At 38.7% G+C, this 24,766-nt stretch overlaps 1 protein-coding gene across 7 annotated transcripts in view; it reads left to right on the forward strand.

The window, feature by feature from the left end:
- NTNG1 (netrin G1) overlaps positions 1–24,766 on the forward strand; it is a 170,076-nt gene that overhangs the window by 60,518 nt on the left and 84,792 nt on the right. For all 7 annotated transcript variants that reach the window (XM_057429119.1, XM_057429113.1, XM_057429114.1 and 4 more), the window contains exon 3: positions 6,553–7,193. In XM_057429119.1, coding sequence (XP_057285102.1) covers positions 6,553–7,193 — 641 coding nt within the window. The remainder of the gene's footprint in view (positions 1–6,552; positions 7,194–24,766) is intronic.

Genomic DNA, 24,766 nt, shown 5'->3' on the forward strand with positions numbered 1-24,766 from the left:
AGCTCCATCAGGATGCTAGAAAAGTAGAGCCACTGAAAAAGTGGCTCAGACAAAAACATACTGATGTGAGCTGAGCATGATATTGGAGATTGATACCCTCTATTTTCTTGTCCAAGGAGTGCTGTCATGGCTGGGCTGGCTTCCCCAGGATAAGTGGCAATATGCAAGAGAAAGGGGGTACTGTGTTCCCTGGGATTTCAGTCTCTCAAACCCAGATATGCACCCAGTGTATAAAGAAACAGGTTTTCTTGGAACATTTGACATATTTTTCAGCCAGAGATCAGCACGATGGGGTCCCAATGTTATGCACCTCCTGATGTTGCAAAATCTGTAAGTAGGAAAGTGATTATATTGCCAAATACCTGCTGATACAAGAGGAAAACACCAATATTGAACTTCTGAAATAACAAAACCACACTTGGGTCAGTGCCCGTAGATCTGCCTTTAGGTACTGTTATGCCAGAAGGATCAAGTGGTCAAACTAACATCAGCAAGGCTGCCAAATCAAAGGTAGCCTCAGAAGCATAAAATTACCAACTAGGAATGCGTAGTCTTTCCCCAGAAAAATTGCGTAGAGATATTTCAGAGTAAACAAAACTCCATTTGCCTCATAAAGTAAATTGAAAAGCATTTCCAAAAAGTAACTAACCTAACTGAAAAGAGAAAATGTTCTGCTAGGAGTTAAGTGCCTTTGCCAAATGCACCAATACCTTTAGTGCTGCAAATATAAAATTGTTTTCCTATTATACATTTTCAGTTTGTAGTATTGGAAAGAGGCTCTGATCATCTGAGAGCTACTCTAAGAGCCAAAAATGTCTTCACATGATCTACCAAAACACTTTGGAAGAAATAGTACAATGTAATCAGGAATTACAGGGTTCATCATTCAAAAGCATTTCTCTCTAATTCTGCATCTATATGTAAATTTGGGATGGGATCCCATCTCTTACGGGGGTATTGTCATGTAGATTAATTAGCTAGGTCTATGTTCCACAAAGCAAAGTGCCAGATATTTAAATATTTAAGTATCTTTTTAAAATTTGGATTTTAAGGGCCTGCTTGCACCAATTTTGTTGCAAGATCAGGGCCATAAGCTGCAATGTACTTTCAAGCTTCAAGTGCATGAAGTTGTTAAGCTTTATTATTTATTTTTGGCTAGTCGGATCCTCCCCGGTTTAATCTTTTTAAGTCTCCCCAGACGTCATTGATTTAAACATGCTTTTATTTTTTTGCTGGTTTTGGATAATGTATATTGTTCAGCCTGCAGCTCGCAGTTCAAAGTACTTCTCTAGCCGTCCAGATGCCTCTCACCTGGGAGCTTTGTGAAAGAGCATCAAATCTTCTGCTGAGGTTTTAGCACTTTTTCTTTCTTAACTTAAATCACTTTAACTTAAAATGCTGTCACTGCAGTGGTAAAATGTTCTTGTCTACAGCCATCCCTGTCTTCATCACAATTCTGCAGACATTGACCGAGATGCTCTCAAAGCAGCTAATGGATGTAGTGACTTTGATAGGATCCATTATCATGCAACAGATTCTGTGCCTTGCCAATGCTCCACCACCCTGACTGTTTGCCTTTAGTATGACAATGGCTAAATGAGCAGTATCTCCCAGTTAATGGGTTCATAACTGGCTGTCATGGTAAGCAAGTAATTCCTGGTTAGAAACCACATGCAAAATGTAAGCATTAGGGCAATTGCTGCTATTAGCTATTACTGTCTAATTAGTACAATGTACAGCACTGTACCAAGTGAACTGTTGGTAAGGATCTTTGGAAAGGAAAACAGAAATACTCTATTACTTCCAAAAGTGTAACTTGAATGCAATAATTTACTGCACCACCTCACTCCAAATGTGAGACAGGCTGTATTTATTTCTTGTGCATCCAAGCTAACTACCTTGAGGCAGCAGTATAGAAATCAGTTGCCGTGACTCACTTCTTGAAAATTTATTTTGCTTCTTCTTAAAATCTTGGCCTGCTTGACCTCAGCAGCCTTCACCAGTTTGAAAACGCAAGTTATAATTCTCTGTAGGGATTCAGGCAGGTGTCTATTACAGCATGTAATCTGCCATACAGTTTCCAATGTTCGTGCTGCAGAAGGTTTAAGCCTCTCTGTGTTCCTGACTAAAAAGGTCCATGAGGTGTTAGTGTAGACAGGAAGCAGATTGAGGAAGGCTGTTAGACAGATATCACTGAGGAGCAGTCTGGATGGACAGGTTTCACCTGAGTGGCAGCACTCAGATTTTAACCCTTTAACAGCAGCTGCAAAAGTGCTGCTGGCTCCCCTGACATTCATACTACTGCTGGACCCCTGTTTTCAACCAAAATCTTCATTCTAGGGTCACTGTCCCATCCTTCCACCCATTCACCAGGCCAGTCCTGAAGGTGCGTGTGGTAAGACATGCTCCTGCCCAGCGGGAGCAAGGCCAGCCCCAGAGCCCCACCCCAGACAGGGATACTTGCAGAACACCTCAGACACCACTATAAAAGTTCAAGCTGGCTGGTACAAACAGATGTCACTGTGTGCTAAAACAAACTAAATCCAGCTAATTAAGAGGAAACCCTACTGGGACCAGTCAGCCCTAGTCAGCAGCTTACCAGGTAGCTCTGCTTTTTACAGCTGGGGCTGAGCATGATCAAACCATGTGATACAGCCACGTGCCCTCACCATGCATGCAAAATGGGTACCCCTTTGTAAAGCCAAAACTTTTTGACTATGTCACTAGTTTTGGTAATATTCTTAATTCCATAAGCAGCCTAAAACAGAATAAATAGCAACTTAATTTGCCTGCCTGCAAGGAGCTATTTAGTCTGCAATTACTGCACAGGAAAATAGTGGGTTTCTTTTAGATGGTCATGGTGTTGGGAAAGCCTCAGTTACCTCTTACATTAATTGGCACTAAATGTTTAGAAGTATTTATTAGTGTTTAATTATTTAGAAATCTCCTAATGGCTTAAATATTGTTTTGAAAAGTTATACTTATTTTCCACCTTGTCCAGCTGAAGACCTGCTGCTTGGAAGGCTTAAATGGAGAGCTATTTAAGGCTGCCTGCTGGTCAAAAATTACTTACAACTGCTAATGCTCCAGTCCTGTAATTGTGCCCAACATGGAATGGGCTTAGTTTTCACAAACTGGGGAAAGTTTTCCTTTGCTGTATTCATTTTACCAAGATAGAGGTCTTAAAGAGGATTATCACAGAGATCAAGACATTAAAATACATAACTAATCGCAAATTAATTGTTTTCGTACTGACATGTACTAAGGGATATTTGTGTAGGGTAAGACACCTTTACACTGTTTTGGTCGTGTAAGTATGACTTAACATGCAAATTACATTTAAGGTGAAGCATAGGCAGTTTAAAGCCAAGTTGCTGGTAGAAAAAAAAAACAAAAACAACAAAAAAGCCAAACTAGAATCTGACTCCAAGCCTCTGAGGCAATAATTACGTTAAATATTTCAAAATCACATCAGGGACTGTCATGTCAGTAAGCAGAGGGGAACTCACCTAAGCTCATCATTTCGCTGTGTCAGAATTCGGGACATTTATTTTATTGGCTTATATCGGCTTAGATTTTTTTTTTTGTCCTAATCTCCTCGCTAGAATACTAAACACCCTACAGATTATTTTGGTGTCATCAAATCATTCACCTCTTAAGAGAGAATTTTGTGCTGTAAAATTAAAAGAATAATTCCATTTATTGGGGAGGATATGCCTGAAGGTTTTTCTTACAATTTTCATTTTTGATGACATCCTTACCCCAAGGTTCCTGTGATAGGTTGTGCCACTGATATTACTGCTGATAAGAATTTCTGGTGCAGGGACAGCACTGTGACTCTGATCCATTTCTCACTATGCTCTGCCATTAATTGGAATAGCCTCATCTGTCCCAAAAACTTTTGTGCGCACAGAGATGTAGACTACCGTTCAGTAGCAAACTAAGGCTACTGAAGCATTCACAGCACCATTCTTTCGGGTATCTTCTTACCACCGGTTCTTATGATCTGGCTGCATTCACACTAGCTTCTGTTTTGATAGAGCCCTGTTTCCCAGCATTTTCTGATTATATTGGCACCTTAGCTTTTGCTTAAAAGGAAAAGGTGAAAGAAAAAAGGAGCTAAAGAAATCAACTCATATACAGAAAGAAACAATATATCCCACACAATCCAGGGTACTCACTGGAAGCCATAAAACATGCCTCCTCTAGCACCCAGGGACTAGCGGATCAGAACAGCTTTAGTTTTTAACATGAAGAATCACAACAGACTCAGTGATTGCTTGTGAAGCAGGAAACCAAGGCCATCCCTCAGCAGTGCTTAATGCACCTGTCTGGCTACCCAGAAACATTTATTTGCTGGGTTTCTATAACCATGACCTCCCATTGAGGTTGGTTTTACCAAAGTAATAACAGAAGTATATACATTATAAGTACACAAGCAGCTTCATGGTGACAGGTACAGAAGCGACCAGATTTTTCTAGTAAACCACAGAAAGGTATGATTTATGAAATTATGAGCATTTTCTGCAAAACTGATACTTACAGATAGTCAAAGGGTCTGGTACCTTAGAGATTTCACAATACGTATATTTTCCCTAAGGAAAAGAAAAGGCTTAACTAAGTTAGTAAATTCTGGCGTTTGTGTCTAGTGCATTAAATGGAGCTTAAATAATCAAAAAATCTGGTGTTTACTTTATTCTGCTTGACTTATTTTTTGATTTTCACTGTTTTATTCAAAAGGAAGACATAGAAATAGTAACCATGAGCTTGAAATCAAAGCTATAACAGGGGCTTATTATAGACACGTTTTGCAGAATATTTCCAGTTACAGCTGTATGCTTTGATGCTGTCAGTGTAACAAGCAGTGTGCTGCTTCCCAAATAACCCTTTTTGTCATCTTATAGTTTTTTAACTTTGAGTCCCAGTGAATCGTCAGGTTTAGCATTCAGCTGTATTAATGGGAAAGAGAGAGAGAAAGAAAATAGTATTTCACTGCCTATGTAAGAGGAAGTTGCTAGTGGGAAGGTCAAAGTGAGTGCAGAAGTCCCTTTACTTGTGTTTCATGGGAGTATGTCAAGGAGCAGAACAGCAGCCAAGGTGGAAACTCATATTTGAAGCCCATTTCTCACACTGGATAGCATTGAATTACTTCATTGCCCTGGGCCTTTGAGATGGAGAGAAGCATAACTGTAATTATAAGAAAAGGTTGATTATCATATCAGGGCTTGTTCTGTTTTCAGGCTAGGTGAGGTGAACTCTGATTAATGACAACTACACTTATTAATAACAACAGCTACACTTATGCCTCTATTGAGCACTGTTAGGTATAGGTGTGTGCAGCTTTTTCCCCAGCAGTGCTGACCATCAATCGAAAGACACATGGTTTCTTCGACAATCTGTGTGTAAGGTGGAGGGAATGATACAGAGCAGCAGTCGCTTTCTGAAACAAACATAGAATGAACAAGTAGCAAAATATCTATGTACTCTTGAAAGGCAGAATTAGAAAAATGTGATTCAGTGCAGCCTATGTGACCTGATACCTTGGCAACTGCTTCAAGATATACCCAATCTGCAGACAAAATAGCCTTTGTGAAGAAGCCCAAGAATGTAGTATGCAAGTTAATGTATCAAAAGGCCAGGAAGAGAATAATTCACTTTCACCTTGCTGCAGAGGACAAGCAGCCGTAAAAGCTGTGCACTATCGGCAAGCTTTTTTGTTGCTGTTTTTAACCCAACCTCCAGTTCAGAGCTCTAGCCACCTCGGCAGCATTCCAGCTAGAGCTGCTGACATCTCCGACCTAATCAAGTGCTGGATTATCTTGTCCTGACAAATTGGAGCTGGTGCCTCGTGAAAAGTCTTTCCTGAAGTACTTTGCTACCCTGTAATAAGATGGCAGATGTCTGAATCAAGCCCCAGAGCTGGCAGAGTGCTGTTTTCTTAATGGCTTTTGGTAGCAAGTGTAAATGTTTTAAGGCAAGCCAGTGCTAAACTGGAAGTACAGTTAAGCATGATGAATTTCACACCCAAGTGAAAGGAAACTAGAAGGTGTACTAGGTAGTGGTTCATACTGAGTACATACAGGCTGCACTGCTTACCTCAAAACACTTGCCCTGAAAATTACTTCTTCTGTGAGCAAAGCTCTTGAGGAACATATTTGTTTTAAAACATAAATTCTCTTTGGCTGCTGCATCTTTCTAAGAAGAGTTGGAGTTATTGAGCTATTAGAGACTTGCTCAGCCTTCTGTGACTCAAACACTGGTGCAAGTCATTCAGGGTAGATAAACTCTTTTCTTTCTCTAAAACATACTAAGAAAAAGTTTATGTTACAGAAGCAAAGGTACTGTGTATGTGTGTGTTTGTACATTAACAGGTAAAACAGCCAGGGTAAATATAGCTAACATAGAGGTATTCCTTGCAAATATTTGTTTTTTCTTTCTTGGTTTCAGTCCTGGAGAAAAAGCAGCAGTTCTCATGTGCCAGATAGGGAACATCTTTATATATCACAGCCACCTATACTGTGCCTCTCATAACACTGCTTTGCTCTTTTCCAGGGGAATCCCTACATGTGCAATAACGAATGTGATGCGAGTACCCAAGAACTGGCTCATCCTCCAGAACTGATGTTCGATCTCGAGGGAAGACATCCCTCCACATTTTGGCAGTCCACAACTTGGAAGGATTATCCAAAGCCTCTTCATGTGAATATTACGCTCTCCTGGAACAAAACCATTGAGCTTACAGATAACATAGTTATCACTTTTGAATCTGGCCGTCCAGACCAAATGATCCTGGAGAAATCACTTGACTATGGACGAACATGGCAGCCCTACCAATATTATGCCACAGACTGCTTAGATGCTTTCCACATGGATCCAAAATCAGTGAGGGATTTATCACAGCACACGGTCCTAGAAATCATTTGCACAGAAGAATATTCTACGGGGTACATGACAAATAGTAAAATAATCCACTTTGAAATCAAAGATAGATTTGCTTTTTTTGCTGGACCTCGGCTTCATAATATGGCTTCTCTTTATGGCCAGCTTGACACAACCAAGAAGTTAAGAGATTTCTTTACCATCACAGATCTGAGAATAAGACTGCTCAGGCCAGCAACTGGAGAAATATATGTAGATGAGCAACACCTGGCACGCTACTTTTATGCAATTTCAGACATAAGGGTATACGGAAGGTAAGAGAATATATACTTTTAGAAACAGTCACGTGTGTTTGCTTTTAGGGGTTATTCAAAACCCTTTATTTCCCAAACACGACATTTTCTGCCAAGATATGTTCATTGGAAATATGGCTCAGTTGAAGTCTGTTACTTTTCATGGTAGAAGTTTCTCACTCAGTGACACAAAGTCCTGGGTGTTCACTGGCACTGGCCTGGGATCTTGAGCCCTAGCTCTCACGAGCAGGATAGTATTAACAGTTTCTTATGTAGGCTCAGGAATTCACCCTGGCATCAGGACACTTTCTGCTTTTATATAGGTGGAGCCTGATCTGACGGTAGTTAACTGAAAAGAGAGATTCTGTTTTAGCATTCGACTTTTTCAGGCCTTTAATGTTTGATACTGCAGCTCTTCTGCAGACCCTTCCCACTAGGTCTGACTAAGAACTGCCTGTGAACAAGGCAGGCAGCAGAGATTAGAGTCCATTACTTTCACTTAAATTAGTTCTGAAATACAATGAAGCTGAAGTAAAATGAAGAATAAAATCAATAAGAAAAACAAACAAAAAGCAAACAAAAAACAAAACCAAACAAAAAAAAAAAAAAAAAAAAAACCACAACCAAAACCCACCACAAAATACAACACTGTTTTATAGAGACTGATTTGAACCTAACAAAGATGATTACTGAGCTGGGTTTGAGACAAACAGTCCCTCTAGGGCAAGCAGTGGCTGGTGTCAGGTGCTATAGTCCCAGAAATAATAACTGTGCATTGACATTCCTATTTGGAAATTTTCTTCCAAACTCAAACTAGCAACTGACTAATGACCTCAGGCAAGAGTGTGATACCCTTTATGTGTATCTTGGATGCCAATTTGTTCTAAAGATATAAATGGGACCTTCTTTATTAGCAATTCACTCACCTCTCTAATGTACTTTTTCCTTCTCCTCTGTTTCTTCTATAGAGAGTTCAAATTTTCCTTTCTAAACCCATCTCTTTTTTTTTGAGAGAGAGAGAAGCTAAGTATCAAAATGAACTTTTAAGCTAATGTATGTTGGAAGGTCAGGGCATTTTTTGCAGACAGGACTGAGGGCAAAAAAGAATAGAGACAGTGATTATATGAAACAGTGATGACTATATTTTTATTACTGCTGTAGTTAGTTTGCCATTTTCTGCTTCTTTTGTACAAGTCTTTCATGTTCATAAGCATTTCCGTATTGCAAAAACTGATACATAAAATCAAAATATAATCAAATTACTGTGGTGTAATTATTGAAAAATATTATTTTTCAATAAAGGAATAATTTTATGTAAATAAATACTTTTTATATAAAACATGTTTTTTATATAAATGAAGAATATATGCCATATACAGATTTGAATGCATGAGTGCTTTTGCAGTGGCGATATGTTTTTATATGATATCAGAAGCATTTGTTAGGACCATAGGTTTACACAGTATGTAGTTGCAGTCTTCTGTGTCCACACCAAATACATAGGGATAGATACAGAGTCAGTAGTTGAACGTGTGAAACTGGAAGACGAACGGTGCTGGTTTAAGAATTCTTATTGTAACCCTCATTAGTTACATGGTAAATTATTTTCCAGAAGTCTCTTGAGAAGGCTGAGTGGATCACGGACAGCTTAAGGTACTGTTTTAAATAGTTTGGTAAGATTAGCCAAATATATATAACAATAACAACAAATATGTTCTGCTTAATGCGCATCATTTCTCCACTGTGCTCCACATAGGTTAGCTCTACAGAAGCATCATATCAAGCTCAGGCTCTAAAGATCCTCGCTCCTTAAGAAAAAGCTGCTCCCCATCCAAAAACCCATTTGGAACTTAGTTTGACTTCAATTAGACTATCAGTACTTTATCAAAACATGTGGAGGATTAAAAAAGAGTGCGTTGCATGCAAATGAGAAACAGAAACCTTTCAAGCACATCTGGGGCATGGCAATCTTGTGAAAAATTACAGAAATGAAGCGTGACTGTACGGAGGAGTTATGTGATGAGAATGCTTGTTGTCTAAATGCTGCAGTAATTGGTCACATGCTTTAAAGGAAATATCTGCTGTGTAATAGTGCCTCACTAGATTAGATTCATGTAAATTCTTATCACTCTTCTGCTAATGAGAACAGCTCTTTAGGGATTTGGTGGCCTTTCCTTCAATAGGTAGGGACCCCTCCTTGTTAAACACTTTACGAACTTGTTTGCTGTTAAGTAGCTGTGGGGTTGCAGTACACAGTCCTTGATTATTTAGTCAAACCAAATGTAACTTGCAGAAAGCACACTGTCACCCAGTTTTAAGTATTTTTAGTCTCCTCCTGGAAACCTTATAGCACCCCATTAGCACTATATTTAGAATGTTAAGCAAAAATATTTTTTTTTTCTTGCTGTGGTGTTTCATATTCTGGGCTTTGAGACCTAGATATTTGTATCCAGATAGAAAGCTAGACTAGATTATTCCATTACTCCATAAAAAGGGACATTACCCAGGAGCTTGACATGTGGTAGATGGGTGATGCTAGCAGACACATACTGAAGCTAGTCCTTTTACTGAAAAAAAATAACCTGTAGGTTAAATGTAGTTAAAAACACAAAAGCTCATAATAACATATTTCTAAAGGCAGCGTAAAATGTTGTTTCATGCTGTATTTTAAAGATTAATGACAATGAAAGACATCTGCTTTAAAGCCGCCATGTTTAATATACAGGGTGCTAGAGTGGTCAGTACTTCACAATGAATTATAGATAGGAGATTTGACCACTTAATATGGGGTTTGTTTTGTCATTGCTTTGCATTTTGGTGTGAAATAAGCCTGATATATGTTGCATTAGAGGTGAAAACCTGTCTACTCTCAATGAATGCTTTACCTCCTCTATTACTACCTGTTTATTCATCTTCAATTTACCACTTCCATTGCGTATTTATTAAGGTGATGAGAAAAAGGAAATGTGGCTGTTAGCAATTTCAGCAACCCCATTGTGTTCACATTATTCAAGAAACCTAATAATCCACATGAACGAATTCTGACTTACTGATGGTCTGCCTCACTAAATCAGGGTGATTTTTTTTCCTAGTGAATAATGGACGATGTAGTGTGCCAGTACCTTAATTAAAGAGAGCCTCTCTTAGTCTTGATCTCATTTTAATTTACAGGGTAATACTACAATAATATCACTAATGGAAGGTACATTAAAGGGCATAAAGTAGCATTAACTGTATTAAATTATGGCACTTGTGTTAATTAACTGCTGAAGCAAGATGGTCCTAATGGCTAGAAAGGTCGACGAATGCATAAATAAAGTCTTCTGGGAAGGGAAACTAAGAAAGAGCAGACATTGTTCCCCTTGTCTCGCCTTGCTGCAGAGAATCAGAGGGTGTCCTGTGTGGTAACCTCTAGAAGGTTTCTTTCACTTCGTTGCCTGGACTGTCTGCGGGCTCTGCCTGTCTTTGATTCCACGTGAAAGACAGTCCTGGCAGTAAGCTGTGAGGTACAGCTCCCTTTTTTAGTTTTGTTTTTTTTTTTATTTTAACAGAATGTCATTAGAATGCTGATAATGATTATTTGAAGTCAAGCAAAAGGTTCCTAGCAGATTTTGGATCAGGCTGCTAAAGGTTTAACCATGTTTATTCCAATGTATTTTTGCTTTAACTGTTATATTGTCAGTGATGTGTACATTTATACACTGTAAATTAACTGTAATTTGGGATGCTAGTAAAAAAAACTAGCAGTTTTTTTAATTCCCCAGTGACAGAATGACTAGCTGGCTAAAACAAAGGAGCTTATTGTTTTGAGGTGATTAGGTTTTGATCTAAGAGCCACCAGTTTCCTTCTGACTTCAGAATATCCAGCCTCTGCACAATGTTATTAAGCCCTTTGAAATTTATTTTTATACCTTTCTTGCCTTGAAGCTTCTCTATTTAAGCCCCAGGGTTTTCTGACCCTGTCTCAGCTAAGATTGCAGTTCCAGCAGCAATAGAAATCTCTTAACTCACAATACACAAGTGGAAACTATCCTCAGTTTTAACAGTTTCTTGCTCTCACATTATCTCTTCTAAATTTAAATCCACCTCAGCATCTGAATAAATTAGTCTGAAAGAAAGCATATGTGCTTAGAGGGCTGGGGCTTTTTTGTCTTTTTAGTCAGCTTGCCCCTCCTGCCAGCTGTGACCCTGCCCCTGCTGTGGTGGATTTGGGGTAGGTGAGTGGCCTTCCTCTTAAAAAAGGCTGATGTGCTGCCCTGAGCTGGGAGCTCACACTGCAACCTTCAGCAGACAGTCACAGCGTGAAGGCTGGGGTGTCCATTTTTCATCCTCTGTCTTATTCTACAGATCCATTCTATGGATGGATTAATTAGATTAAATCTGTATGTTACTCTGGCATACACTTGACAATGCTGCAATAATATCACTCTACAATTCACCCAAAGCAAAATTTTGCCTTGGGGAAGCACTAATACATAGAAATGGTTTAGTTTTATTTATAATAGAAAATGTTTTCATTAATGTTCAGCTCCAAAACAGACCATCAATATGAAGATATGTAGGCTTTAAGCTTTTAAAGAGGCAACTGACAATCATTCTTGTTTCTAGTATTTATTTACCATACTTGAATACACTTTGTTTTACAAGAATACTTGCATAAACTGCTTGTTCTCCTTTGAGATTTCCACTAGTCACTAGGGGGAATCTAGCAGTTTCTCCAATTAAATTATGAACTCATTAGAGAACAGGAAAGGAAAAGAAACATGTATTTAAGAGCATGTCAATTTATCTTTAACTCCCAAGTGCGATTAGCTTTTTTGCTATATTTACTGTAATATGTCACTAAGGAAAATGGCCCTTTGTTTTCTGTAGAGACAAATCTAGGATCGTGAGGAATTGACATAATGAAATAGTTACTGTGTTTATTTACGCATGAGCAGTCTCCAATGGTTTCCTTGCTACAGGTGTCCTGTGTGGGATTTACTCCTGCCCATGTTCACATAATACTGGCTTACACTGTCCATCCTTCTGACACAAGTCCCATCCATCAGCTCTCAGTGGTCTCAGTCTTACAGTGGCTGGAAGGGGAGCAGAGCAGTAGAGTCTGGACAGCTGACTAGGTCTCTAATTCTACTATATACTTTTGAAGTTAGTGAATTTAAATCACCAGTTTTCACTCACCACTTTTTCTCATTAGCATTTGATCATCTCTTCTTGGCCTGTTTTGCAAGATGTTAAGTATTTCCATACTGATCTCCCCCAGCTGTCTTTCAAAGAAGCTCAGTATTGTGTGGGATCAGGGTGTCTGAGGAGAGGCACCAAGCCTTTTTGTAGTATAATTCTTTTTGCCATTGAACATTAAAGGAGTAAAGATAAAACTCCTGATGAAAGAAATGAGCATTTTTCTTTTTATATTGCTTTGTATGCTGAAAAGCTATCCAAAGAGTCTTCCTGAATAAATTCAGTGGTTCCAATATCTTCCAGAAACTTACTTTCCTTTAAGCTTTTCATTTCAGAAGAGCTCAATTTAATGCAAACACTGAAATAAGCTTAAAGATCTCCTGGATCCCATAGAATCATAAAATGGTTTGGGTTGGAAGGGATCTCAAAGCTCATCCACTTTCAACCCCACTACAGTGGGCAGCGGCACCTTCCACTAGACAAGGTTTCTCAAAGCCTCATCCAACCTGGCCTTGAACACTTCCACATATAAAAATGATTCCTGGCACATGGATGTCCTTCAGGATGAAGTTAAAGCTGGAGTGATATCACATTTATCAAGTTAAATGTTTTAAAATTTCCAACTATTTCACAAGTAATAGGAACTACCAACTTGTAGATGGGTTTTTTTTTCTGTTGTTTTTTAAATTTAACACCGATCCCTTCCATGGGTGCCATCATGGTAAGATTGCCTGTTTTTAGTTTTATCAACCTCAGTACCTAATTGCATGTGCTTAGGAACTGATTTTTCCTGTATACTCCTCAGCATGTGAAGTGTCCCAGAAGGTAGTAGATGATCCCTGAATATTCAGGTGCTTTTTCTATATATCCATGTGCTTTTTACACAGGTGATGTTAATCTTTTTTGTTAGTTGTAATAAATGATCCATAATTCAGCTTTGATTTAGGGAAATACTTGAAACCGAGAGAATTTTGTTGCCTTTCTTCCTATTTCCCTCTCATACAATGCTATAGTAAATGCTCTGTATCACTCCCTATATGTTGTGAGAAGTTAGGTATTGAGAGACCAGACCTGATAATGGTTTCACATGCCATCCTGTAAATCAGGAGTAATTTCAGTAAAGTTACCTGTATTAGATCAATGAGATTCAAATGCTTTTATGTAGGAGGAGTGAGGGAAAACAAGTGATGGAGAGGAAGTGAGGACAGAAGGAAGGAAAGAAAGGAGGGAGGTAGGATAGAAGTAAGGAGGTTGTCCCGGCTTCTGTTTAAAAGAAATAAGCAAAAAAACCACACCTCTGAGTCTTTTCACCCTCTCTCATCTTGTATAATAAGGCTGATGTAAATAAATCAGGACAATTCTGCTAAAACCAATGATACAATCACACCCAGACACCTATTCAGAAAACTGGAAAGTGAATTAGTCATGGTCTAATAGTCTCATTACGTGGGGTGTGTGAGAAGCCTTCCTCTCCTTCATTGTTGAGTCTGTCTCTGGGATTAATGGGCCTCAGCAGTACTAGTGACCCATGCACAAAGGAAATCATCATGAACCCTACTTGATTGCAGGGGGCCGTAGTGTGAGTCAGCAGCAAAACTCCTCCATAAAACACAGGCGAAACATCTTGTTAACTGGGCTGAACAACAGGGAAAGTTTCAACAATGATGTAATTCTGTTTATAGAATATAATCTCTACAGAAAGAATTTGCAATCCTGTGAATTTAGCAGGCAGCAATACAGTCGGGGAAAAGGAGACAAGGGGTTATGCTGCAGGTAGCATTCCTAAGAGAAAGTCAGGCTGCTGACGCATTCAGGAAAGCATAATATTAGCTGCAGCCCTTTGCAGGAGAATAGTGTGTGTCCTTGGTAGATTCATGGGACATGGTAGAAATGAGAGGATGCTGAATGGCAAGAGGGAGCATTAGGAGGGAGCAGGAACTGGAGAGCATCATGTCATACTACCACTGCTGTACATGACCACCTTTAATTCTGCAGCACACCAAGTTCTTGGAGCCTTAGAGTCTGTCTGTCAACAGCATCTGGTTCTCACATAACAATACTTCTCACATTCAGACTTCTAAGCAAGTAGCAATTAATGGAAAGTAATGATTGATATGACTTTTATGCTGGAAATGCTTCCATACTCTGTAGTAACATAGCTGTACTTCACTGGTGATTATTTTAACATTTCTGTTTTTATAAGCAGAGAGCACTTATTAAAATAAGCCTAAAACCAAATAAAGTTTGGAAGAGTCTGATAACCTACAGCTCCATGCTCTAGGTTAAGGCTGATCAGGCCTTGGGACATACTATGGGTACTGCAATACATATCGTACATACACATGCCCATATCCCAGTGCTGGAAGGCAGTTTTCTAAAATTATGCTCTTTGTTTGAAACCTTGAGTCTATCCTCTGATTATGATGTTTGTGCAGATGTCAGTAGTTGTCTGCTTCTTTGTTCTAAACTCGCTGGAGGACCTTGTGATTCATTTAATTTTCACAAATCCACTTTTGTCTTTATGGGAATAAAGCTATGCAGAGTGTCTTTCCTCTCTGCCATGCAGTATCCCTACTTAGACCCTCTGTAGATGTGTGTTGGCCTGTAATATGAGCCAGTATCTGGTATATTAAGATTTATAAAGTACATTGAAATACACTTAAGAAAGACTGATAGAGAAGCACAATGGATTGTTATAATCTATCCTCCCTGCCCCATCGTTCATAAAACAGGCATGTGACAAGAATACTGGTACAAATGTTAATGATAGTGATGCTGTCCCAGTGACAGAGGGATATGGTGGTTCACATTTAACTGCCATCAGTATTTCTGTTAAACTGCACATTAAACCTGTTAACAGCCGAAAAGATAAAATTTGATTACAATAAGGATATATACATTGAGATATGCATCCTCACACTCAACTAATTAGTTGCCGTCAAGTGTTTTTGCTTTGCTCGGTGACATGTGGTATATAAATCACTACAATATGTTAAATGCAAATGGTTGGTAATAGGGTAACCATCTGCTCACTGTTAGAAAGTTAGCAGAGGAATATAGTAAGCTGTACTTCTAATAACGATGCTGAACTCACATCCCTGAAATACCAAATATCTAAAAACAGCTGCCTCCACTAACGACATTGCTAATACGTCTTTTACCCTTTTCATTTTCAGAAGTAAACCACATACTGTAAGAGGTAATTTTGTTCTTCAGGATGAACTTGACTTCAAGGCTACAGTCTGTAACAGCAGTGTGAACCATCGTATCTCAGAGCCTGATCTTCTTCGATTGTGTTGACTGCTTTTGAACAGCCAATAAATAATCAGGCCGCCCACTCCTCTCAGGATATCTTGACATCCACAAATATCATTAAACTCTCTTTCTCCCCTAGCCCTTGCTGCCAAGCCCTTTTTCAGTGATGACATTATTTTGCAACTGATAGATAGTTGGCATATTGCTGTCTGGTAATGTATTATGGTAGAGACCATCAGAGGGTGCCTTCCATCTAATAATCTACCATGCCCTATGAGCATTAAAGATCGCCACTGCAAAGAGGGATCAATTACTTTGCCACAGATGTGTTACCAGGGGCTGTCACATACCTTTGCAATGAGCACTTCTGGATACCCTAGTGACAAAATAATGCATTGGAAAATTAGTAGTGAGACAGGAGTGAAGGACTGCCTGCCAAAGTTGAGGCTGTGCCTTCAAGAGAGCAGCACCTTCTCTCCTTAAACATTCAGTCATCTGCTGGTCGGGGTCACTGTCACAGGGCTGATGTGCTACCTCTCGTATGAGTAATATATTGCATGATCACCCATCAGAGAGATTAATATGTTCCTGTACTGAATTCTCAAGACATGGCTCTCAGTGTTAAAGCAGCTGAGGAATTAATTCAGCTCACACTGTCTGAATGGAAAAGTATGTGATTTCATCAAAGTCAGATGCTTGTGCTGCTGTGGCTTCCTTAAGCCATGTTGAGAGGGAGGGGTTGGTGTTTGTTTGGGGGGTTACATCTGGCATGGTGCTGTCTGATATAAGATTGTGCTTCCAGGGAAGCACCTGCAGGGGAAAAGGCTGCAGGAGATCTCATTAGCCTGGCAGTTTCTCAGCCCCGGGATGAATTGCAGAATAAGATGCTTGCTCTACAGGGTCTAAGAAACCTGCGGCTCTGTGGAGGTGTGCTGTCCGGCAAAGCTTTCCAAGTTTAAAAAAGCCTTACAGTGAGACATTTTTGTGCTAACACATTTTCCTTTGTTACCTTGAAAGAAAAGAAGCACTGGCTGAAGGCTGCACATGTTTAGTGACACCATTTTGATTCACAGAGAGCACTTGCCTGTTTCAAAATGGGGTGTCTGCATTTTAAAGTTACCTGGAGCATTTATAGGCAGAGCTGATGTGATGAGCAGCACTTTATATTACCTCAAAGGCATGGTGCCAGAGCTGGGAATTTGATAAGCCAGGGTCCTGAATTGGATTCCAGCAATGGAGACAAGTTTTAGGAAGCTCTCATTTGAAACTGCAAGCAGGGGAAAAACAGGATTCTTTCTCTTTAATTGCATTAGATTTATTGAACTGAAGCATTGCTTCGGTTCCCAGAACACTTTATATATATTTTAATGCAAGTTACCAGAGACAGAACAGTTGCAGGACTGTTATTGCTTCTGACTTTTATATTTGGGAAACTGATTTTACTCATTTTCCCATTTAACTCTCTCATGCATTATGAATCTTTAGACTTTGGGATGTTTTTTACTGAAGTTGTTATAGACATAGTAATTTCAACTTCCTTGATTTGGTAATGCTTCTGTAGTGTTTTTGTTTAGGGCTGTTCAGAAAAGCCAGGCCAAGACACATGAACTGGAGTCCAGGAACCTCTGGTAGCCCTTTTGTGCAGGAGGAGAAGGAACATGAAATTCATTCCCTCAGTAGCTGATCCTTTAGATTTTATATGATGTATGCTGCTAGTGTTCACTGTGACACAAACGTCCTGGCAATTGAATGCTTCCCATCCATTGTTTTTGGGGGAGAGGAAGGGTCATTTGACAGGTTTGGGGTCTTTTTACCCTTACTTACCTTGGCTGTATTTTTATAGCCTCATCACTTTTTAATTGTCTCTAGATCTTTCCATTTTATTTATTGAACTGTGAGATGCTTCTTCCTTACTTAGAGCTAGGGATGTTGTTTTCACTAAATAAGCACAACCAGCAGTTGGCTTAAAAAAACTCAAACATTTCAATAAATTACCATTCCTGTCACCCAGTTAGAGCATAGCATGTCCAGTGACCTTCTGCACCGCTGGGGGAAGAGAGTCACCAGGAGCAAGGTACAGCAATGGCAGGTGGGACAGGGGACAAAACTGCAATATGAGAAGGCATCTGTTTTGTCAGTGACCCACTTTGGGAAATCCTCCTTCCCTCCTCCCACACCTTGCATACCTCCAGCTGTTCATTTCTCATTGTCTTGCTTCTCTTTTTGGTGATCATCACTCCTTCAGTTGTATCGCATGGAGAGTCATGGCCTTTGTGGCTCAAGGAAGGAATAGAACATCTCAATTTACAATGAAAAAGTAAACCTATTATACTTTTGTCAATGCAGAAAATCGCTTATCATTTAACAAGCTTCATTAAAGATACTGTGCTTATGTCTCCCTTCTTTTGAATGCCCCTGAAATAATCCTTCCAGCAGGACAGCGAAACAACAAGGAGCCAGTTACATTTTTAATCACTTGTGTCCCATAGGAATGCTACTCTGCCAGCAAGGGCAGCTCCTTCGCCTCTGCAAGAAAGGGAATTAAAAGATGGGAAGCTGTGGTTCCAGAATGGTGTGTTACAGTTATTAATGAGCTAAAGATCAAACAATCTGTGTGTCATTAACTGCTATTATTCTGAAAATGTTTAACCCAATCCAAAAGCTAGATCTGGGGGAAAAACACCCAAACAAATAAATAAACAAACAAAAACCAAACAAAAACCCCAAAAACAAAACCCCAAAAGGGTTTAATTCCCCCAGTGCTTTTCTTTTTTTTTTTTTTTTTCCGAATGGTGAATGGGGACTAGAGAAACAGTTGAATGAGAGGAATAGGGAAAAGTAAAATAACATTTAATTTCTCCTCTATTGTATATATCTCAAAAGAAAGTGTCAACAGTGTAGAATCCTTACACACTCAAACCAATCTGCATTATCTTAACGTCCCATCAGGTAGATCAGTTAGTCACTGCAGAAGTAACCCTCAATATGGTGACTCTTTCCAAGATGCATCCTGTCAGGTGGATGATGGCAATAGCCTCAGTTCTGACATGTACAAATATCTCAAGTTTTAGACTTGATGTCTCAAAATACAGTCGGGTTTTCTACAGATACAGAGTCATTTTATTGAGAGATCAGATTCTGAAAGCTCTCTTCATTCCAGTGGCTACTTTTGGAGACTAATGCAGACTTTGGGTTTTGTGGTCTCTATGTTTGTTTGTTTGTTAATGTTTCCTAAAATATGCATGCTTTAAATAGGAGAGATGCCGGAGAGCAGTACCACCAGAATGACAAAGGTTTATGTGTTGATTCCAAAAGCAGGTGAAGTATACACTTACAATGTAGTTCATTGGTTTCCTCACTGTATAGTCATAGCCAGGTTTTGACTAAAAAATGCACAATTAGTGTGTAGCTGACATTCAGCCTGCCTGTGAATTGTGAACAGGACATACATATGCTCTAAAGGCTTCATACAAAGAGCATGATGTTAGATTTTTAGAAACATTTGGCATTTAAAAGGAAACCACCTAAAGGTAATTTAGTGCTGGGTTCTGGAAAAAAATGGGGATTTTGTAAATTTTGAGTGTTTTGTTATAATAGAACTTTTGAAAAATCTCTTGCATGTATTAGGACCACCAAAAGAAGTGTTTACTCCCAAAGAAAAGGTTCTGCAATTTAAAATGGGCTGAATGTATGCTGTAACAAGAGGGAGGTCTTTGGGAGTGTTGTGCAAGCATTGCTGCAATGCAAACGCTATTAATGGAATATAAAGTCTAGTCACAATGCCCTATATTCAGGAGCTTCCCCCTAATTCCTGACACACTAAATGTGTACTTTTTTAATGCCCTCATAATCTTAGCACATTTTAAAAGACACCAGGTTTGAAAATTCAGCTGCTGTAACTACATCAGGCAAACAGGAAAGGGAAAGAATTGCCATGAAGGCATAGGGGAGATTTCATCCTGAAAGACTTGTAGGCAGCAGCCCAAGGCACTCATCCTGCCTTGCAGCTGCAGAAGCAGGTGCCAAACACACTGGGGGGTGAGGGGGTAGCTGTTTTGTCACGGGTGTTACTGGAGTTCACAGTCTGCAGTGCGTGCATCTCAAGAGAAGCCTATTAAAAAGGCCTTTTTATCCTTATTATATCAAGTTCTTTATCTTCAGATGTAGGTCAGCGTCTGAAAATCCAGAGATTGCCATGAAGGAGTAAAACTAAAGCAAAACACAGGAGTGATTTGCATATTAAAAAAAACAAAACCAAAAGGAATAAAAATGTATTCTGAAAGCTACATTCAACTTCAGTTTGAAAAAACTTGGACAGGTGCCAGAAGCTTGTTCCCTTTGTGATATGGCCACTAAGACATTTGATTCAGTCAACTTACTATATATCATGATAAATCTGTATATAGCAGAAAATCCACAAAGTTCTGTCCTTTTCCTCTCCTGAGCTTTTCTGCCCAATGTGGAAGCAGAGAACAGCTTTAAGAAGATATTGGGGCACTTCTGAGCCCTGTGTAATGCTCCCCTCCCGGCTTTTGTAGGTCAACAGGCATGAGAAGAGATGAGGAAAGATGATGAGCATTAATGATGGGGACAGGAAGTCATGACTGCTGTGGGCACCATCCTAAATCCCAGTGGAACTGTCTCCTTCCTTCTCCTCTGCAACAATCTCAGTGTCTGAGAGAGAGAATAGAGACTAAAACATATCTTACATTAACTCCTTCATCTCCAGAAGTATTACAAATGAAAATATTTCCCAAAAAAAGAGGCCATTATTCTGTTTTTCTTGTTTTGTTGGTTGGGTGGGGTTTTTTATTTACATAATTTGGAAGATTTCTCATAATTATGTCCAAGTTCTTTAATGATAAAGTTCAGTGTCATGCAAGAGTTCTTGTTAGGATCCTCTGAAGGCACCATCACTATATCTCTTCCTACTTGTCAGGTATTCATGACAAATTCCTATCCATAGAAAAGAAGAAGAGTTTCTTTTCAATCAATGGTACTTCTTTGTCAGTGTGCAAACAAAAGCCAGTTAATTTTTAACAGTGGTCTCCTTAACTCTGTGCCTTGAAGAATGCTTTAAGGCAAGGAAGCATCCTGTCTGACTGTGCCCCAAACAGGATCCTATACAATCTTGATAGATCTATTCCTTTTAATAAAGTGCTGCTTGAGAAATAGATACTGCTAGACATTACTGTAATAATGACTTTTTTTTTCAGATCTAGCTTCTTTCTTTACCTACATCTATTAGTTCTCTAGTATTGTTCATAGAGCTATTATATTTTATATATAGATGCGCATACATTTTGCTTCCAGATTATCAAACATTCTTTGTGAGCAGAAACACCCTGTACTTTTTCCATTGGAGTTTGGAGGTGAGGAAGCCTGCTTGACATTTCAGGGAGAGCTGAAAAGTTTGTATAGGATTTTAAATGCTATGTTATGCAACATGGAATTGCAAAGGTTTGTTCTTCAGTATAAACATATACCGATTGTTTTTGTCAGCAGTATTTCACAATTTGCTTTCCCCTATGACAGCCTTACATTATTCATAACTTGCAATCTATTCCTTAAATTTTCAGTTGTAAGAGTTTCCTGGTGGGGGTCACAGAATATGAAAGGAAGTATTGATTTGAAACATTTGAAATATAAATGAAGTTGTTTCATTCTTCTGGTACATGGAATATTATAGCCACTGGATCAAATTTGACCTCCCACAGTGTCTGTTTCCATAAACAAAAAAATATGTTCATGACCTCACAGTGGACAGTACAGCTCAGCTCTAGCCTCTGAGCATGCTTTGATATGCCCAGTATTTGTTAAGAAACAAACATGAATAATAAATATTTCAATGCACTTGAATGCCAAAAGTGATCACTGCTTTATTCTAGTCTGACATTATGTCAGTGTCTGAAGACTTTGCTTTGAAACTACTAGTCCTGTATCACTGAAGTTAATACAATAATATCAAAGCAATATCAGCAACCCCATTTCACAAACACATACACAAACTCTCTTGTCCTATGTCACATGAGTTTGGGGTTAGAGCAAGTATTAAACACAGTGGCAAATCTGTTTTGGCACTTGGGGAAAACCTTCAGCATTGGTGGTACTGTGACAAGCAGTACATGTCCATATCCGTCTCCTCATTGCTCCAAGGCCAATGCCAGAAGCCAGGTCTCCTTTCCTTAACTGAGGGATCCTTTTCAGCTACATCTGATAAGCGAATAAGACTGCCTAGCTCCGACACACATGGTCTTCACACCTGCAAGTGTGAAGATCAGATCATCCATTAGGAGTCATACCCACACATCATCTATTAATTTGCTACATTCAGATTTTTCTTTGTTAAAAAGCTGGTAAATTTGACCCATGATATCATCTGTCTCAAGCTTTCTAATACTAAAGAACATTTGTAATTTTTGAATCTTTTTATAATTGAACTGACTTTAATAAAACATAATAAAATGTTTGCAGAATCCAGCCAGTTTAATGGCTTTAAGATAACAGTGAGTAGTGTCTCTAATTAAACAGTAGTTATACAGTATTTTTTAAAAAGAAAACAAGCTTTCTCTTCATGAAGTCAGCAACTGAAATACAGGAGGTGAAAGAATAATTGTTTTCCCAAATTAAAAAGATACAGCTAGAACTTTATTTCCTGAACCATTTAAAATTAGTCCCAGCAAATAATTTCATTCTGTTGTGTTGTTATACTAACAAGACTAGAGATGAGATGATCTAAAAGCTCTTTTTCAGTATCGAAGTTAGCTATAGGATGTTAAGTTACTTTTGGCATACTTCAGACACTGTGCACAGAAACAGACTACTCCGTTTTCATTGGTATTTTTGAAGTTTAAATTACTCACAGGAGAAACTTCTGTCAGGGATGGCTAAAAGTATCTATCTTTTGAATTCAATCTACATTAATATATAGTTTTGACTATTTATTTATTTATTTGAAAACTCAAAAAAGGCATGATTTTTCCTTTGGAAAGATTTTTGTTCAAAAAGAAAAAATGTCAAAAATAATTTCTAAAAAGGAATTTAAACCTGAAAATAAAACTATTCATTTCATTTGACACAAAGATTTTTTTTCCCACAGTTTTTTTTTCAGTTCAGTCACTGAACTGAAAAATCAATTATTCGCACTGCTCTACTGGCAAATAATTCTTCTCATAATAATTCCAGAGGGAATTATTCTGTGACAAGGAGTTTATATTGTATAGAATTTAAAAGTTAAAAAAATTGAGGCTAGCATGATAAACAACAAGAAATGTTTTGGTCAGTTTTCTCACTTTTCTCTTTCAAATTATGACCTCCAGACACAATGAAAAACTGAGAGAAAAGTTAAAAAAAAAAAACAAAAAAAAAAACAAAAAACCCACAACTATATGTTTTATAGTGGACTGTATATTTTAAAGTGGACTTAGAGTGTATTTTTGGCAATGGGAAGCAGCCAATTCCCAATTATTTTAGATGTCACCGTAATACCTGAGCATTTTGAAAGTCAACCTTAATGAAATGCAAAAAACACAAGAAGAGAACCACTTTTGAATTACTTTGTCAGCTTTGTTTGCTCTGAACAGTTCATTATGCACCCTTGACTTTGATAGTTTAATCATGAATACCACAGAACGCAGTCCAGAGATGAATATAGCTGCTTTGTGCCTTATAATTATGCTTAAAGTTCAAGTTCAGCTTTGTGATTTTTCAAAAAGAGATCAGCTAACCTGCCCTCATAGCAAGTGCATTCTTCTCCTTAGTCTGAATGAGAAGCATCAAATAGAGACACCATCAGGACCCAGCAAAGAACCGTGGCTGGGACACAGGTGCTCGCAGACACAGCAGCCTGCACAGAGGTTCTCTCCTGTAATGAGCCCTGCAGAGGAAGAGAGGCGATTGAGAGTCCTCAAACTCAGTTGACACCTAGAAGTAATATAAGTAATAATAAGCAGAACATCAAAACTCTGTGAAGAGCAGGACGCAGTTCACCTGTGTAAAAAGGTGCTCTTTAGAGTGGTTGCAGCAATGATTCTTCAGCAGTGAAGAATCCTGTAATATAATATAATATGCTTTTTTTATTATATATAATATATGCTAATAATATATAATACAATTCTGAAAAGAGAGATATTAAGCTAGTTCTCAGAATCAAGTGTTAGTTTGGGTCTAGGCTGTGTATTCATAATTCAAAAATATTTTACATATTTATCATTTAAAAATATCTACCAAGAGGACAGGCCACTAAAACATATGCCAAAAGTTTTCATGTCTGGATTCTCAAAAGAGAACAGCCGGAATTACATTGCTGCTATACCCTTGCTTATCCTGGTGGTTTTCCTACATGTCCAGTCACCACATAGACATCTCTTGTTGATATTGAAAATTTAAGTGTGCTTTTATCAACAGTTCTTTACCTTTCTCCCCTGTGAGGATGGAGGCACGGACCCAGAGGTAGAGTGCAAGCTGGATCATTTATTGCAAAGGTTACACGATATTTATATGCTTCCAAGCAATTAGCGTGTTTGCCTTGCGGTTACATCAGGTGAAAGGTCTATCTGATTTTCCTATCGACATCCTCTTTCCAGTTCCGACGTCCTTGTTCCTTGCCAGTTCCAACATCTTCCAAGTACCAGTCAGGGACAGGTCACTCTTAATTGCCTGCTGTAGTTCCTCCTTCCCATAGTCACTCTTAATTGCCAGCTGTAGTTTCTCCTTCCCATGGTCTCCGACAGTTTTGATACATTCCAACCCCTACACTCCCCCATATATCCTGTAAAACAAGATACAAAAAAGGAAATCTGATTCGGATGTACATACCTTTTTAAAGCACTTAAGTCCTGGGCTTCTCAGGGACTGTTAAGTGATGCAAACTATATTTGTTAACAGAACTTAGCTGGAACAAGAGCTCAGTCTTTGATCTTTAATGCATATTTTATTGTTGGTTGCACATATTGATGGTACACTTGGAGGAAAAGGTGGCTAAAATATGTAGAAACAAACCCCAAAGATAAGTTCAGTAGTCGTTTTCTCTTTGGAAAAAAGTCTGGCTTTCTTTCTGGCAGTTTCCAGAGAGGTAAGTGGGGTATCCTGATACACTGCTTGAAGCTTTCCTGCTGTCTCTATCCCTTGCCACTCTGCTTCTCTGGCGCATCCTGCGT

This window comes from Pezoporus wallicus, unplaced genomic scaffold, assembly GCF_028554395.1.
Source record: "Pezoporus wallicus isolate ANWC-B61680 ecotype Strahan unplaced genomic scaffold, APGP_CSIRO_Pwel_v1 contig_593, whole genome shotgun sequence".
Classification (NCBI taxonomy): domain Eukaryota; kingdom Metazoa; phylum Chordata; class Aves; order Psittaciformes; family Psittacidae; genus Pezoporus; species Pezoporus wallicus.